Source organism: Oncorhynchus gorbuscha, linkage group LG12, assembly GCF_021184085.1.
Source record: "Oncorhynchus gorbuscha isolate QuinsamMale2020 ecotype Even-year linkage group LG12, OgorEven_v1.0, whole genome shotgun sequence".
Lineage (NCBI taxonomy): Eukaryota > Metazoa > Chordata > Actinopteri > Salmoniformes > Salmonidae > Oncorhynchus > Oncorhynchus gorbuscha.
Window position 1 is genome coordinate 75,784,355 of NC_060184.1, and position 16,649 is coordinate 75,801,003.

At 40.1% G+C, this 16,649-nt stretch overlaps 1 protein-coding gene across 1 annotated transcript in view; it reads right to left on the reverse strand.

Moving 5' to 3' along the window:
* The window catches only part of LOC123991411 (microtubule-associated protein 4-like), a 40,690-nt gene that overhangs the window by 9,987 nt on the left and 14,054 nt on the right, over nt 1-16,649 (reverse strand). Inside the window, exons 6-9 of the mRNA XM_046292985.1 lie at nt 15,846-15,908; nt 4,321-4,413; nt 2,628-2,709; nt 2,251-2,363 (exon numbers count right to left, since the gene is read on the reverse strand). Of these exons, the coding sequence (XP_046148941.1) occupies nt 2,251-2,363; nt 2,628-2,709; nt 4,321-4,413; nt 15,846-15,908 (351 nt within the window). The remainder of the gene's footprint in view (nt 1-2,250; nt 2,364-2,627; nt 2,710-4,320; nt 4,414-15,845; nt 15,909-16,649) is intronic.

Here is a 16,649-nt window from a genome sequence, read left to right on the forward strand (position 1 = left end):
CTCCTAACTCACTCATTTACTCTTTTCACACCTGTCCCCTATTTTGCCCTCTGTTTAGAGCCCCTATTTCTCCCCTTGTTTTCCGCTTCTGTCCTTGTCGGATCCTTGTATGATGTTCGCTGTTCTGTGTCCTGGTCTCGCCCTGTCGTGTTTTGTCTTCTTCAGATGCTGCGTGTGAGCAGGTGTCTTAGTCTGCTACGGTCGGTGCCTTCCCTAAGCAACCTGCAGTCTATGGTCGAGTCTCCAGTCAGTCCTCGCTACTACGAGTGGATTTAAGTTTTTCTTGTTTTGTTTTCTCCTTGTTATATCCAGGATTATTACTTTTGTCATATACTGGAATAAAGACTCTGTTTTCGTTAAATCGCTTTTGGGTCCTCATTCACCAGCATAACAGAAGGAGACTAAACCAGGCTGAATATATCAGACGTACGAGACTCAACCAGGCTGAACATCTGACATGCAGTAAACGCACGAGACTAAACCAGGCTGAACATCTGACATGCAGTAAACGTACGAGACTAAACCAGGCTGAATATATCAGACGTACGAGACTCAACCAGGCTGAACATCTGACATGCAGTAAACGCACGAGACTAAACCAGGCTGAACATCTGACATGAAGCAGACGTACGAGACTCAACCAGGCTGAACATCTGACATGAAGCAGACGTACGAGACTAAACCAGGCTAAACATATCAGACTTACGAGACTAAACCAGGCTAAACATACCAGACGTACGAGACTAAACCAGGCTGAACATATCAGACTTACGAGACTAAACCAGGCTGAACATCTGACATGCAGCAGATGTACGAGACTAAACCAGGCTGAACATCTGACATGAAACAGACGTACGAGACTAAACCAGGCTGAACATATCAGAAGTAGGAGACTAAACCAGGCTGAACATACCAGACGTACGAGACTAAACCAGGCTGAACATACCAGACATACGAGACTAAACCAGGCTGAACATCTGACATGAAGCAGACGTACGAGACTAAACCAGGCTGAACATCTGACATGAAGCAGACGTACGAGACTCAACCAGGCTAAACATATCAGACGCACGAGACTCAACCAGGCTAAACGTATCAGACGTACGAGACTCAACCAGGCTGAACATATCAGACGTACGAGACTCAACCAGGCTGAACATCTGACATGAAGCAGACGTACGAGACTCAACCAGGCTAAACATATCAGACGTACGAGACTCAACCAGGCTAAACGTATCAGACGTACGAGACTCAACCAGGCTGAACATACCAGACGTACGAGACTAAACCAGGCTGAACATATCAGAGGTACGAGACTCAACCAGGCTGAACATATCAGACGTACGAGACTAAACCAGGCTGAACATCTGACATGAAGCAGACGTACGAGACTCAACCAGGCTGAACATCTGACATGAAGCAGACGTACGAGACTAAACCAGGCTAAACATATCAGACTTACGAGACTAAACCAGGCTGAACATCTGACATGCAGCAGATGTACGAGACTAAACCAGGCTAAACATATCAGACGTACGAGACTCAACCAGGCTGAACATATCAGACGTACGAGACTCAACCAGGCTGAACATCTGACATGAAACAGACGTGCGAGACTCAACCAGGCTAAACGTATCAGACGTACGAGACTCAACCAGGCTGAACATACCAGACGTACGAGACTAAACCAGGCTGAACATCTGACATGAAGCAGACGTACGAGACTAAACCAGGCTGAACATCTGACATGAAGCAGACGTACGAGACTCAACCAGGCTGAACATCTGACATGAAGCAGACGTACGAGACTAAACCAGGCTAAACATATCAGACTTACGAGACTAAACCAGGCTGAACATCTGACATGCAGCAGATGTACGAGACTAAACCAGGCTAAACATATCAGACTAAGACTCAACCAGGCTGAACATATCAGATACGAGACTCAACCAGGCTGAACATCTGACATGAAACAGACTACGAGACTCAACCAGGCTAAACGTATGAACGAGACTCAACCAGGCTGAACATACCAGATACGAGACTAAACCAGGCTGAACATCTGACATGAAGCAGACGTACGAGACTAAACCAGGCTGAACATATCAGACGTACGAGACTAAACCAGGCTGAACATCTGACATGCAGCAGACTACACTGTAATGTGTATGTTAGTAGGAGAGAAGGAGAGAGAAGAGAAGGAGAGTACAAAGTTACTCAGTATGAGGCTCCTTTGTCTGGTGACCTCACCTCGATGTTGCCACCGCCGGGCCCGTGACACAGGTTGTCCATTGAACCCACTTTGGATTTAGCCTTATCCTTGAAGTTCACTTTCTGGGACTCGATCTTCACATCGCCGCCCCCTGTAGGACACACACAGTCACTGCATAGGTCTGAGGAATATATCAGTTGGTGATTATGGATGTTTTGTTTAATCTTTATAATCATCTTTGGTAGTCATGTTTGAATGTTCCTTGATTACTTTTGGATTTCATCAATCAATACTTGTATAGAGTTGAGAAGATAATGACAGTAAGGTGCTGTGGTCAATCAAACCCATAGAGATACATGAATTACTGTGTACATACAGGATGACAACTCAACAGGTCTATCCAAGAAAACCTTACCAGGCTTGTGTTTGATGTTGGCCTTGGAGCCACACTTTGATGTCACTTTGCTTAAGTCCACCTTTTTGTTGAGTATCTGAACCTGCAAACCGTACAACAGACCCAGTTACTCACACCGAAGAGGTCCTTCATGAAAATCGGTCAAAGAGCCATGGCAGCCATCTTCTTCGCCGTGCAGTTGAATCAATTTACCTTTATCATCAGCCATCTGTTCTGTACTGCCCATTCTACCAATGTGTCCAGCGCAAACAGTAGTAATAAGAGCACAACCAATCAAAGGAGGAAGTATGCATGGAGAGCCAATCAGAGTTGAGTGTCTGTGCAGGTCAGAGGTCAGACAGGGAAGGGTGGTGTTTGGTGTTGAGTGAGTTAGAGAGACAGAGACAGGAGAAGTCTAAGCCAAGGGCAGTAGCAGGCACTGCAGAGGAGGGTTATCTAGAGCTACCATGCTGGCTGAAAAAAATATATCACACAACAGCCTCTTGTCGCCAAGGTCCAAAAACAACAGAAAGAAAAAAACTGTGATTGAGTGACGTGTCTCTGGGCCTCTCGCGTGGACCAGCAGTCTAAGGCGTTGCTACAGATCTGGGTTCATTCCGGGGCTGTGCCACAACCGGCTGTGGCCGGGAGTCCCGTAGGACAGAGCACAATTGGCCCAGCGTTGTTCGGGTTAGGGGAGGGTCGCCAGTTGAACGGTGTTTCCTCCGACACATTGGTGCGGCTGGCTTCTAGGTTAAGCTGGCGGATGTTAAGGGGCGTCGTTAGGTGGGTCATGTTTTGGAGGACGCATGACCCCACCCGTTGGGGAGTTGCAGCGATGAGGAAAGATTGAAAATTGGGGCCACCAAAATACAGTGGGGCAAAAAAGTATTGGTTCTGGAGTCACCTAGCCAGTCTCTAGATCTCAACCCTATAGAAAATGTTTGGAGGGAGTTGAAAGTCTGTGTTGCCCAGCAACAGCCCCAAAACATCACTGCTCTAGAGGAGATCTGCATGGAGGAATGGACCAAAATACCGGCAACCGTGTGTGAAAACCTTGTGAAGACTTACAGAAAACGTTTGACCTCTGTCATTGCCAACAAAGGGTATATAACAAAGTATTGAGATAAACTTTTGTTATTGACCAAATACTTATTTTCCACCATAATTTGCAAATAAATTCATTAAAAATCCTACAATGTGATTTTCTGGATTTTTTTTTCTAATTTTGTCTGTCATAGTTGAAGTGTACCTATGATGAAAATTACAGACCTTTCTCATCTTTTTAAGTGGGAGAACTTGCACAATTGGTGGCTGACTAAATACTTTTTTGCCCCACTGTATATATAAATTTAATTGAAAAAATAAATATATAATTGCGTTCAGGCAATGACGTGCCAGTGCCAAAAGGGGGCACCACTGTAGCATTTCCTAGACTGGAACAGAATCCTGACAATAAATGTCAATTGCAGGACAGTGACTCAGATAATTTGAGTCAGGTTCTTGAAAAAGGTGTCCAACCGAAAAGTCTACAATAAACGGGCGGGAGTTATTATTTTTTGCATCAGTCTAGTTCAGCCTGTCTCAAACCTGTTCCAGCGGAGGCTTCAGTAGACTAATAAATAAAACCCTCCGTGGTATTTATTGGTCATGACGTGTGGTCGGTCGTATGGGGTTGGGGGCCATTGAAGCTAAGCTGCAATCCGGTACTAACCTTCCCTCCACCAGGAACATGCTTGATATTGTCCTTGGAACCCAAGCGTGAGGTGACGTGGCTGAAGTCCAGCTTTTTGGTGACTATCTGAACCTACAAACACAGCATAGCAGGCAGAGAGGAAGAGTAGGGTCACCGTGGGGGTTAAGGTTAGAGGGAAGGTCGGGATAGTGCTGTGACGAGGAAGGAAGAGAAGTGTGCAGAAACATCCAGAGGCCACAGACAGAGAGGTGTATTAAGTCACACATGCGGGTCCCACATCCACACCTGCCCTTTGAGGACGCTCAATTGCTGCCGTATTGAAACAGGCCCCTCTTTCAATGGGATTGTATTATGATAGTGATGCTTCCTCCTGTTGTGTATTGTATGTTGTTGCTAATATACTTGTGTTGTTACGAGTGCTAATTACAAGAACTGTGGTGATATTGCTATGTATATTGCTATGTATATTGCTATGTATATTGCTATGTATATTGCTATGTATATTATATTGCTATGTATATTGCTATGTATATTGGTATGTATATTGCTATGTATATTGCTATGTATATTGCTATGCATATTGCTATGTATATTGCTATGCATATTGCTATGTATATTGCTATGTATATTGCTATGTATATTGCTATGTATATTGCATATTGATATGTATATTGCTATGTATATTGCTATGTATATTGCTATGTATATTGCTATGCATATTGCTATGTATATTGCTATGTATATTGCTATGTATATTGCTATGCATATTGCTATGCATATTGCTATGTATATTGCTATGTATATTGCTATGTATATATGTATATTGCTATGTATATTGCTATGTATATTGGTATGTATATTGCTATGTATATTGGTATGTATATTGCTATGTATATTGGTATGTATATTGCTATGCATATTGCTATGCATATTGCTATGTATATTGCTATGTATATTCCTATGCATATTGCTATGTATATTGCTATGTATATTGCTAAGTATATTGCTATGCATATTGCTATGTATATTGCTATGTATATTGGTATGTATATTGCTATGCATATTGCTATGCATATTGCTATGTATATTGCTAAGTATATTGCTATGCACCGCATTGTTGGTTAAGGACTTGTACGTAAGCGTTTCACGGTAATGTCAAATCATATTTTATTGTTCACATACACGTGATTGGCAGATGTTATTGCGGGTGTAGCGAAATGCTTGTCTACACCTGTTGTAGTCGGCGTATGTGACAAATACAATTGGATTTGATTTGATTTGATATGCCCTTTTAATGGTCTTAAGTGGATGGAGTAAGTCACTGTTAGTTTAATAGTCACTCTGATGATATCCAGCCATATTGAGACATTCGTACTTGTTAGCACATAGACCGATAATCACAGTGTGACAATATGAAATTAGTGCTACGAACCCACAAACCCACTACTTGGATTTAGACAGGAAAGTGACAAAACGTCATACTGTTCACGAGACATTTTTGTTAGAAATCACTGCACCCACCCTTGTGCTGACAGTTAAGTAAAGGAAACACACACACACACACACACACACACACACACACACACACACACACACACACACACACACACACACACACACACACACACACACACACACACACACACACACACACACACACACACACACACACACACACACACACACAGCTATCCTTGTGGGAACCAAACAATTGATCTCACATTATTGATGATAAACTCCAGAGAGATGAGAGCTACACACTGGTGTGTAGTCCACCGTGAGCGCTGTCTGGCTGTAAACACACTGGTGTGTAGTACACTGTGAGGTCACACCAGTGAATCATGACTCTCTTTTCAGGCTTCATTCTCACAATGGAAAAGTCAGGAACAGTGTCAGTCGGTCCGTCAGTCACTTGTTAGACAGCAGTCCGTCAGTCCATGCAGTGAATGAGGGACAATCAGAGAATGAGTGAGTGCATCTGTTTCCGTGTGTGAAGAATGAAATGTGGCACAAAAAAACTGTAAAACCGCAATGCAGCTTGGGGAAGAATGGAGGAGATATGAAGAGACACTTTAGAAGACAATGACAAGTGAATAGAGACAAATAAAGAGAGAGAGTAGTAAACAGAGGGTAGTAAACAGAGGGTAGTAAACAGAGAGTAGTAAACAGAGGGTAGTAAACAGAGGGTAGTAAACAGAGAGTAGTAAACAGAGAGTAGTAAACAGAGGGTAGTAAACAGAGGGTAGTAAACAGAGATTATAAACAGAGAGTAGTAAACAGAGAGGAGTAAACAGAGGGCAGTAAACAGAGGTTATATACAGAGAGTAGTAAACAGACAGTAGTAAACATAGGGTAGTAAACAGAGAGTAGTAAACAGAGGGTAGTAAACAGAGGGTAGTAAACAAAGGGTAGTAAACAGAGGGTAGTAAACAGAGGGTAAGAGAGATAATATTAAACAGAGAGTAGTAAACAGAGAGTAGTAAACAGAGAGTAGTAAACAGAGGGTAGTAAACAGAGAGTAGTAAACAGAGAGTAAGAGAGATACTATTAAACAGAGAGTCATAAACAGAGGGTAAGAGAGATAATATTACACAGAGAGTAGTAAACAGAGAGTAGTAAACAGAGGGTAGTAAACACAGAGTAATAAACAGAGTAGTAGTAAATAGAGAGTAGTAAACAGAGAGTAGTAAACAGAGGGTAAGAGAGATAATATTAAACAGAGAGTAGTAAACAGAGAGTAGTAAACAGAGGGTAGTGAACAGAGGGTAGTAAACAGAGAGTAAGAGAGATAATATTAAACAGAGAGTAGTAAACAGAGAGTAGTAAACAATGAGTAAGAGAGAGTAGTAAACAGAGAGTAAGAGAGATAATATTAAACAGAGATTCATAAACAGAGAGTTGTAAACAGAGAGTAAGAGAGATAATATTAAACAGAGAGTAGTAAACAGAGAGTAGTAAACAGAGGGTAGTAAACAGAGGGTAAGAGAGAGTAGTAAACAGAGTAGTAAACACAGAGTAGTAAACAGAGAGTAGTAAACAGAGAGTAGTAAACAGAGGGTAAGAGAGATAATATTAAACAGAGAGTAGTAAACAGAGAGTAGTAAACAGTGAGTAAGAGAGAGTAGTAAACAGAGTAGTAAACAGAGAGTAGTAAACAGAGAGTAAGAGAGATAATATTAAACAGAGAGTCATAAACAGAGAGTTGTAAACAGAGAGTAAGAGAGAGAATATTAAACAGAGAGTAGTAAACAGAGAGTAGTAAACAGTGAGTAAGAGAGAGAATATTAAACAGAGAGTAAGAGAGAGAGAGAGTAGTAAACAGAGTCATAAACAGAGAGTTGTAGTAAACAGAGAGTCGTAGTAAACAGAGAGTCGTAGTAAACAGAGAGCTGTAGTAAATAGAGAGTATTCATAAACAGAGAGTAGTAAACAGAGAGTAGTAAACAGAGAGTAAGAGAGATAATATTAAACAGAGAGTCATAAACAGAGAGTTGTAAACAGAGAGTAAGAGAGAGAATATTAAACAGAGAGTAGTAAACAGAGAGTTGTAAACAGAGAGTAAGAGAGATAATATTAAACAGAGAGTAGTAAACAGAGAGTAAGCGGGAGAGAGAGTAGTAAACATAGGGTAGTAAACAGAGAGTAGTAAAGAGAGAGTAAGATAGAGACTATTAAACAGAGAGTAGTAAACAGAGAGTAGTAAACAGAGGGTATTAAAAAGAGAGTAGTAAAGAGAGAGTAAGATAGAGACTATTAAACAGAGAGTAGTAAACAGAGGATAGTAACAGAGAGTAGTAAACAGAGAGTAAAGAGAGAATATTAAACAGAGAGGAGTAAACAGAGAGTAGTAAACAGAGAGTAAGCGGGGAGAGAGTAGTAAACAGAGAAACGTAAACAGAGAGTCATAAAGAGAGTAGTAAATAGAGAGTAAGCGGGAGAGAGAGTAGTAAACATAGGGTAGTAAACAGAGAGTAGTAAAGAGAGAGTAAGATAGAGACTATTAAACAGAGAGTAGTAAACAGAGGATAGTAACCAGAGAGTAGTAAACAGAGAGTAAGAGAGAGGATATTAAACAGAGAGGAGTAAACAGAGAGTAGTAAACAGAGAGTAAAGTAGTAAACAGAGAGTAGTAAACAGAGTAGTAAACAGAGAGTCATAAACAGAGAGTTGTAAATAGAGGGTAGCAAACAGAGAGTAAGAGAGAGAATATTAAACAGAGAGTAGTAAACAGAGAGTAGTGAACAGAGAGTAAGATAGAGACTATTAAACAGAGAGTAGTAAACAGAGGGTAGTAAACAGAGGGTAGTAAACAGAGGGCAGTAAATAGAGGGTAGCAAACAAAGAGTAAGACAGAGAGTAGTAAACAGAGTAGTAAACAGAGAGTAGTAAACAGAGAGTAGTAAACAGTGAGTAAGAGAGAGAATATTAAACAGAGAGTAAGAGAGAGAGAGAGTCGTAAACAGAGAGTCGTAAACAGAGTCATAAACAGAGAGTTGTAGTAAACAGAGAGTTGTAGTAAACAGAGAGTCATAAACAGAGAGTCGTAGTAAATAGAGAGTTGTAGTAAATAGAGTATTCATAAACAGAGAGTCGTAAACAGAGAGGCGTAGTAAACAGAGAGTCGTAGTAAACAGAGAGTCGTAGTAAACAGAGAGGCGTAGTAAACAGAGTAGTAAATAGAAAGTAAGAGAGAGTAGTAAACAGAGAGTAGTAAACAGAGGATAGTAAACAGAGAGTAGTAAACAGTGAGTAAAAGAGAGAATATTAAACAGAGTAAGAGAGAGAGTCATAAACAGAGTAGTAGTAAACAGAGAGTAGTCGTAAACAGAGAGTCATAAACAGAGGGTCAGAGTAAACAGAGAGTCAGAGTAAACAGAGAGTCAGAGTAAACAGAGAGTCAGAGTAAACAGAGAGTCGTAAACAGAGAGTCGTAAACAGAGAGTCGTAGTAAACAGAGAGTAGTAAACAGAGAGTCGTAAACAGAGAGTCGTAGTAAACAGAGAGTCGTAGTAAACAGAGAGTCGTAGAAAACAGAGAATAGTCGTAAACAGAGAGTCGTAGTAAACAGAGAGTCGTAGTAAACAGAGAGTAGTAAACAGAGAGTCGTAAACAGAGAGTCGTAGTAAACAGAGAGTCGTAGTAAAGAGAGAGTCGTAAACAGAGAGTCGTAGTAAACAGAGAGTCGTAGTAAACAGAGAGTCATAGTAAACAGAGAGTCATAAACAGAGAGTCGTAGTAAACAGAGAGTAGTAAACAGAGAGTCGTAGTAAACAGAGAGTCATAGTAAACAGAGAGTCATAAACAGAGAGTCGTAGTAAACAGAGAGTAGTAAACAGAGAGTCATAGTAAACAGAGAGTCGTAAACAGAGTCGTAGTAAACAGAGAGTCGTAGTAAACAGAGAGTCGTAGTAAACAGAGAGTAGTAAACAGAGTCGTAGTAAACAGAGAGTCGTAGTAAACAGAGAGTCGTAAACAGAGAGTCGTAGTAAACAGAGAGTCGTAGTAAACAGAGAGTCGTAGTAAACAGAGAGTAGTCGTAAATAGAGAGTCGTAGTAAACAGAGAGTCGTAGTAAACAGAGAGTCGTAGTAAACAGAGAGTCGTAGTAAACAGAGAGTCGTAGTAAACAGAGAGTCGTAGTAAACAGAGAGTCGTAGTAAACAGAGAGTCGTAAACAGAGAGTCCTAGTAAACAGAGAGTAGTCGTAAATAGAGAGTCGTAGTAAACAGAGAGGCGTAGTAAACAGAGAGTAGTAAATAGAAAGTAAGAGAGAGAGTAGTACACAGAGAGTAGTAAATAGAGAGTAAGAGAGAGTAGTAAATAGAGTCGTAAACAGAGAGTCATAAACAGAGAGTTGTAGTAAACAGAGAGTCGTAGTAAACAGAGAGTCGTAGTAAAGAGAGAGTTGTAGTAAATAGAGAGTATTCATAAACAGAGAGTCGTAAACAGAGAGTCGTAAACAGAGAGGCGTAGTACACAGAGAGTCGTAGTAAACAGAGAGTCGTAGTAAACAGAGAGTCGTAGTAAACAGAGAGTCGTAGTAAACAGAGAGTCGTAAACAGAGAGTCATAGTAAACAGAGAGTCGTAAACAGAGTCGTAGTAAACAGAGAGTCGTAAACAGAGAGTAGTAAACAGAGAGTAGTAAACAGAGAGTAAGAGAGATACTATTAAACAGAGAGTAGTAAACAGAGAGTAGTAAACAGAGAGTAGTAAACAGAGGGTAGTAAACAGAGAGTAGTAAACAGAGAGTAGTAAACAGAGAGTAAGAGAGATACTATTAAACAGAGAGTCATAAACAGAGGGTAAGAGAGATAATATTACACAGAGAGTAGTAAACAGAGAGTAGTAAACAGAGGGTAGTAAACACAGAGTAATAAACAGAGTAGTAGTAAATAGAGAGTAGTAAACAGAGAGTAGTAAACAGAGGGTAAGAGAGATAATATTAAACAGAGAGTAGTAAACAGAGAGTAGTAAACAGAGGGTAGTGAACAGAGGGTAGTAAACAGAGAGTAAGAGAGATAATATTAAACAGAGAGTAGTAAACAGAGAGTAGTAAACAATGAGTAAGAGAGAGTAGTAAACAGAGAGTAAGAGAGATAATATTAAACAGAGATTCATAAACAGAGAGTTGTAAACAGAGAGTAAGAGAGATAATATTAAACAGAGAGTAGTAAACAGAGAGTAGTAAACAGAGGGTAGTAAACAGAGGGTAAGAGAGAGTAGTAAACAGAGTAGTAAACACAGAGTAGTAAACAGAGAGTAGTAAACAGAGGGTAAGAGAGATAATATTAAACAGAGAGTAGTAAACAGAGAGTAGTAAACAGTGAGTAAGAGAGAGTAGTAAACAGAGTAGTAAACAGAGAGTAGTAAACAGAGAGTAAGAGAGATAATATTAAACAGAGAGTCATAAACAGAGAGTTGTAAACAGAGAGTAAGAGAGAGAATATTAAACAGAGAGTAGTAAACAGAGAGTAGTAAACAGTGAGTAAGAGAGAGAATATTAAACAGAGAGTAAGAGAGAGAGAGAGTAGTAAACAGAGTCATAAACAGAGAGTTGTAGTAAACAGAGAGTCGTAGTAAACAGAGAGTCGTAGTAAACAGAGAGCTGTAGTAAATAGAGAGTATTCATAAACAGAGAGTAGTAAACAGAGAGTAGTAAACAGAGAGTAAGAGAGATAATATTAAACAGAGAGTCATAAACAGAGAGTTGTAAACAGAGAGTAAGAGAGAGAATATTAAACAGAGAGTAGTAAACAGAGAGTTGTAAACAGAGAGTAAGAGAGATAATATTAAACAGAGAGTAGTAAACAGAGAGTAAGCGGGAGAGAGAGTAGTAAACATAGGGTAGTAAACAGAGAGTAGTAAAGAGAGAGTAAGATAGAGACTATTAAACAGAGAGTAGTAAACAGAGAGTAAGCGAGAGAGAGTAGTAAACAGAGGGTATTAAAAAGAGAGTAGTAAAGAGAGAGTAAGATAGAGACTATTAAACAGAGAGTAGTAAACAGAGGATAGTAACCAGAGAGTAGTAAACAGAGAGTAAGAGAGAGAATATTAAACAGAGAGGAGTAAACAGAGAGTAGTAAACAGAGAGTAAGGGAGAGAGTAGTAAACAGAGAAACGTAAACAGAGAGTCATAAACAGAGAGTAGTAAATAGAGAGTAAGCGGGAGAGAGAGTAGTAAACAGAGGGTAGTAAACAGAGAGTAGTAAAGAGAGAGTAAGATAGAGACTATTAAATAGAGAGTAGTAAACAGAGGATAGTAACCAGAGAGTAGTAAACAGAGAGTAAGAGAGAGGATATTAAACAGAGAGGAGTAAACAGAGAGTAGTAAACAGAGAGTAAGGGAGAGAGTAGTAAACAGAGAGTCGTAAACAGAGAGTCGTAAACAGAGAGTCATAAACAGAGAGTAGTAAATAGAGGGTAGCAAACAGAGAGTAAGAGAGAGAATATTAAACAGAGAGTAGTAAACAGAGAGTAGTGAACAGAGAGTAAGATAGAGACTATTAAACAGAGAGTAGTAAACAGAGGGTAGTAAACAGAGGGTAGTAAACAGAGGGCAGTAAATAGAGGGTAGCAAACAAAGAGTAAGACAGAGAGTAGTAAACAGAGTAGTAAACAGAGAGTAGTAAACAGAGAGTAGTAAACAGAGAGAATATTAAACAGAGAGTAAGAGAGAGAGAGAGTCGTAAACAGAGAGTCGTAAACAGAGTCATAAACAGAGAGTTGTAGTAAACAGAGAGTTGTAGTAAACAGAGAGTCATAAACAGAGAGTCGTAGTAAATAGAGAGTTGTAGTAAATAGAGTATTCATAAACAGAGAGTCGTAAACAGAGAGGCGTAGTAAACAGAGAGTCGTAGTAAACAGAGAGTCGTAGTAAACAGAGAGGCGTAGTAAACAGAGTAGTAAATAGAAAGTAAGAGAGAGTAGTAAACAGAGAGTAGTAAACAGAGGATAGTAAACAGAGAGTAGTAAACAGTGAGTAAAAGAGAGAATATTAAACAGAGTAAGAGTAGAGAGAGTCATAAACAGAGTAGTAGTAAACAGAGAGTAGTCGTAAACAGAGAGTCATAAACAGAGGGTCAGAGTAAACAGAGAGTCAGAGTAAACAGAGAGTCAGAGTAAACAGAGAGTCAGAGTAAACAGAGAGTGTAGTAAACAGAGAGTCGTAAACAGAGAGTAAACAGAGAGTCGTAGTAAACAGAGAGTAGTAAACAGAGAGTCGTAAACAGAGAGTCGTAGTAAACAGAGAGTCGTAGTAAACAGAGAGTCGTAGAAAACAGAGAATAGTCGTAAACAGAGAGTCGTAGTAAACAGAGAGTCGTAGTAAACAGAGAGTAGTAAACAGAGAGTCGTAAACAGAGAGTCGTAGTAAACAGAGAGTCGTAGTAAAACAGAGAGTCGTAAACAGAGAGTCGTAGTAAACAGAGAGTCGTAGTAAACAGAGAGTCATAGTAAACAGAGAGTCATAAACAGAGAGTCGTAGTAAACAGAGAGTAGTAAACAGAGAGTCGTAGTAAACAGAGAGTCATAGTAAACAGAGAGTCATAAACAGAGAGTCGTAGTAAACAGAGAGTAGTAAACAGAGAGTCATAGTAAACAGAGAGTCGTAAACAGAGTCGTAGTAAACAGAGAGTCGTAGTAAACAGAGAGTCGTAGTAAACAGAGAGTAGTAAACAGAGTCGTAGTAAACAGAGAGTCGTAGTAAACAGAGAGTCGTAAACAGAGAGTAGTCGTAAACAGAGAGTCGTAAACAGAGAGTCGTAGTAAACAGAGAGTCGTAGTAAACAGAGAGTCGTAGTAAACAGAGAGTAGTCGTAAATAGAGAGTCGTAGTAAACAGAGAGTAGTCGTAAACAGAGAGTCGTAGTAAACAGAGAGTCGTAGTAAACAGAGAGTCGTAGTAAACAGAGAGTCGTAGTAAACAGAGAGTCGTAGTAAACAGAGAGTCGTAAACAGAGAGTCCTAGTAAACAGAGAGTAGTCGTAAATAGAGAGTCGTAGTAAACAGAGAGGCGTAGTAAACAGAGAGTAGTAAATAGAAAGTAAGAGAGAGAGTAGTACACAGAGAGTAGTAAATAGAGAGTAAGAGAGAGTAGTAAATAGAGTCGTAAACAGAGAGTCATAAACAGAGAGTTGTAGTAAACAGAGAGTCGTAGTAAACAGAGAGTCGTAGTAAAGAGAGAGTTGTAGTAAATAGAGAGTATTCATAAACAGAGAGTCGTAAACAGAGAGTCGTAAACAGAGAGGCGTAGTACACAGAGAGTCGTAGTAAACAGAGAGTCGTAGTAAACAGAGAGTCGTAGTAAACAGAGAGTCGTAGTAAACAGAGAGTCGTAAACAGAGAGTCATAGTAAACAGAGAGTCGTAAACAGAGTCGTAGTAAACAGAGAGTCGTAAACAGAGAGTAGTCGTAAACAGAGAGTAGTCGTAAACAGAGAGTAGTAAACAGAGAGTAGTAAACAGAGAGTCATAGTAAACAGAGAGTAGTCGTAAACAGAGAGTCATAGTAAACAGAGAGTAGTCGTAAACAGAGAGTAGTAAACAGAGAGTCGTAAACAGAGAGTAGTAAACAGAGAGTCGTAAACAGAGAGTCGTAGTAAACAGAGAGTCGTAGTAAACAGAGAGTCGTAAACAGAGAGTAGTCGTAAACAGAGAGTAGTCGTAAACAGAGAGTCGTAAACAGAGAGTCGTAAACAGAGAGTCGTAGTAAACAGAGAGTCGTAAACAGAGAGTCGTAGTAAACAGAGAGTCGTAGTAAACAGAGAGTCGTAGTAAACAGAGAGTCGTAGTAAACAGAGAGTCATAAACAGAGAGTCGTAGTAAACAGAGAGTAGTCGTAAATAGAGAGTCGTAGTAAACAGAGAGGCGTAGTAAACAGAGAGTAGTAAATAGAAAGTAAGAGAGAGAGTAGTACACAGAGAGTAGTAAATAGAGAGTAAGAGAGAGTAGTAAATAGAGTCGTAAACAGAGAGTCATAAACAGAGAGTTGTAGTAAACAGAGAGTCGTAGTAAACAGAGAGTCGTAGTAAAGAGAGAGTTGTAGTAAATAGAGAGTATTAAACAGATTCGTAAACAGAGAGTCGTAGTAAACAGAGAGTAGTCGTAAATAGAGAGTCGTAGTAAACAGAGAGGCGTAGTAAACAGAGAGTAGTAAATAGAGAGTAAGAGAGAGTAGTAAATAGAGTCGTAAACAGAGAGTTGTAGTAAACAGAGAGTCGTAGTAAACAGAGAGTCGTAGTAAAGAGAGTTGTAGTAAATAGAGAGTATTCATAAACAGAGAGTCGTAAACAGAGAGTCATAAACAGAGAGGCGTAAACAGAGAGTATTCATAAACAGAGAGTCGTAAACAGAGAGTCGTAGTAAACAGAGAGTCGTAAACAGAGAGTAGTCGTAAACAGAGAGTAGTAAACAGAGAGTCGTAGTAAACAGAGAGTCGTAGTAAACAGAGAGTAGTAAACAGAGAGTCGTAAACAGAGAGTCGTAAACAGAGAGTCGTAAACAGAGAGTCGTAAACAGAGAGTCGTAAACAGAGAGTCGTAAACAGAGTCATTAACAGAGAGTCGTAGTAAACAGAGAGGCATAGTAAACAGATAGTAGTAAATAGAAAGTAGTAAACAGAGAGTCGTAGTAAACAGAGAGTCGTAGTAAACAGAGAGTCGTAAACAGAGAGTCGTAAACAGAGAGTCATAAAACAGAGAGTCATTAACAGAGAGTTGTAGTAAACAGAGAGTTGTAGTAAACAGAGAGTCGTAGTAAACAGAGAGTCGTAGTAAAGAGAGAGTTGTAGTAAATAGAGAGTATTCATAAACAGAGAGTCGTAAACAGAGAGTCGTAAACAGAGAGGCGTAAACAGAGAGGCGTAAACAGAGAGTCGTAGTAAACAGAGAGTAGTAAATAGAAAGTAAGAGAGAGAGAGTAGTACACAGAGAGTAGTAAATAGAGATTAAGAGAGAGTAGTAAACAGAGTCGTAAACAGAGAGTCGTAAACAGAGAGTCGTAAACAGAGGGTAAGAGAGATGGGGGTGAGAGATGGGGGTGAACTCACTTTAGCCTGTCTGGTCTCTTTGGAGGAGGAGCCTTGGCCCAGGGCGTCGCTCCTGCCAGAGACCTGGGGAGACAAGGCCCACCTTGGGTCAATACTACACACAGGAAAACCAACTGAGGGGTGGAGAGAGGAAGGGAGGGAGGGAGGAGAGGGGGCCGCAGGACTACCTCCTCTAATTTGAGGATGTATCCAAAACAGCAGGGCTATGTTTATTTCAGAGAACGTGCATGCCTGTGTTACTGGACACATGCAGTTTGGGGTCCATAGCTCAACATGTGGAACCATATTTCTATCAACATTGGTTATTGGTTAGTCCAACATTGGACTTGGTCATTCCATCCTGTTGACACTTGACAGTAGAAGTGAAAGGTTTAGTATAAGGGGACAGACAGGAAAAAGAAAGTGAGAGGTGAAGTTGTACAGAGGTTAGATTCAGAGAATGGGGTGAGATGTCAGGATGGACGCAAGATGGTCAATGGAATAAAATGGAGATTTATGGCGGAAGTCACAGAGTTAACTGAGGTTAACTGGGAAACATTTTGAATTAAAATAGAAGACAAGTTTGGACCAGTTACTAGATGGGACCAGTTACTAGCTGGGACCAGTTACTAGGTGGGACCAGTTACTAGATGGGACCAGTTACTAGGTGGGACCAGTTACTAGATGGGACCAGTTACTAGATGGGACCAGTTACTAGATGGGACCAGTTATTAGGTGGGACCAGTTACTAGATGGGACCAGTTACTAGATGGGACCAGTTACTAGGTGAGACCAGTTACTAGGTGGGACCAGTTACTAGATGGG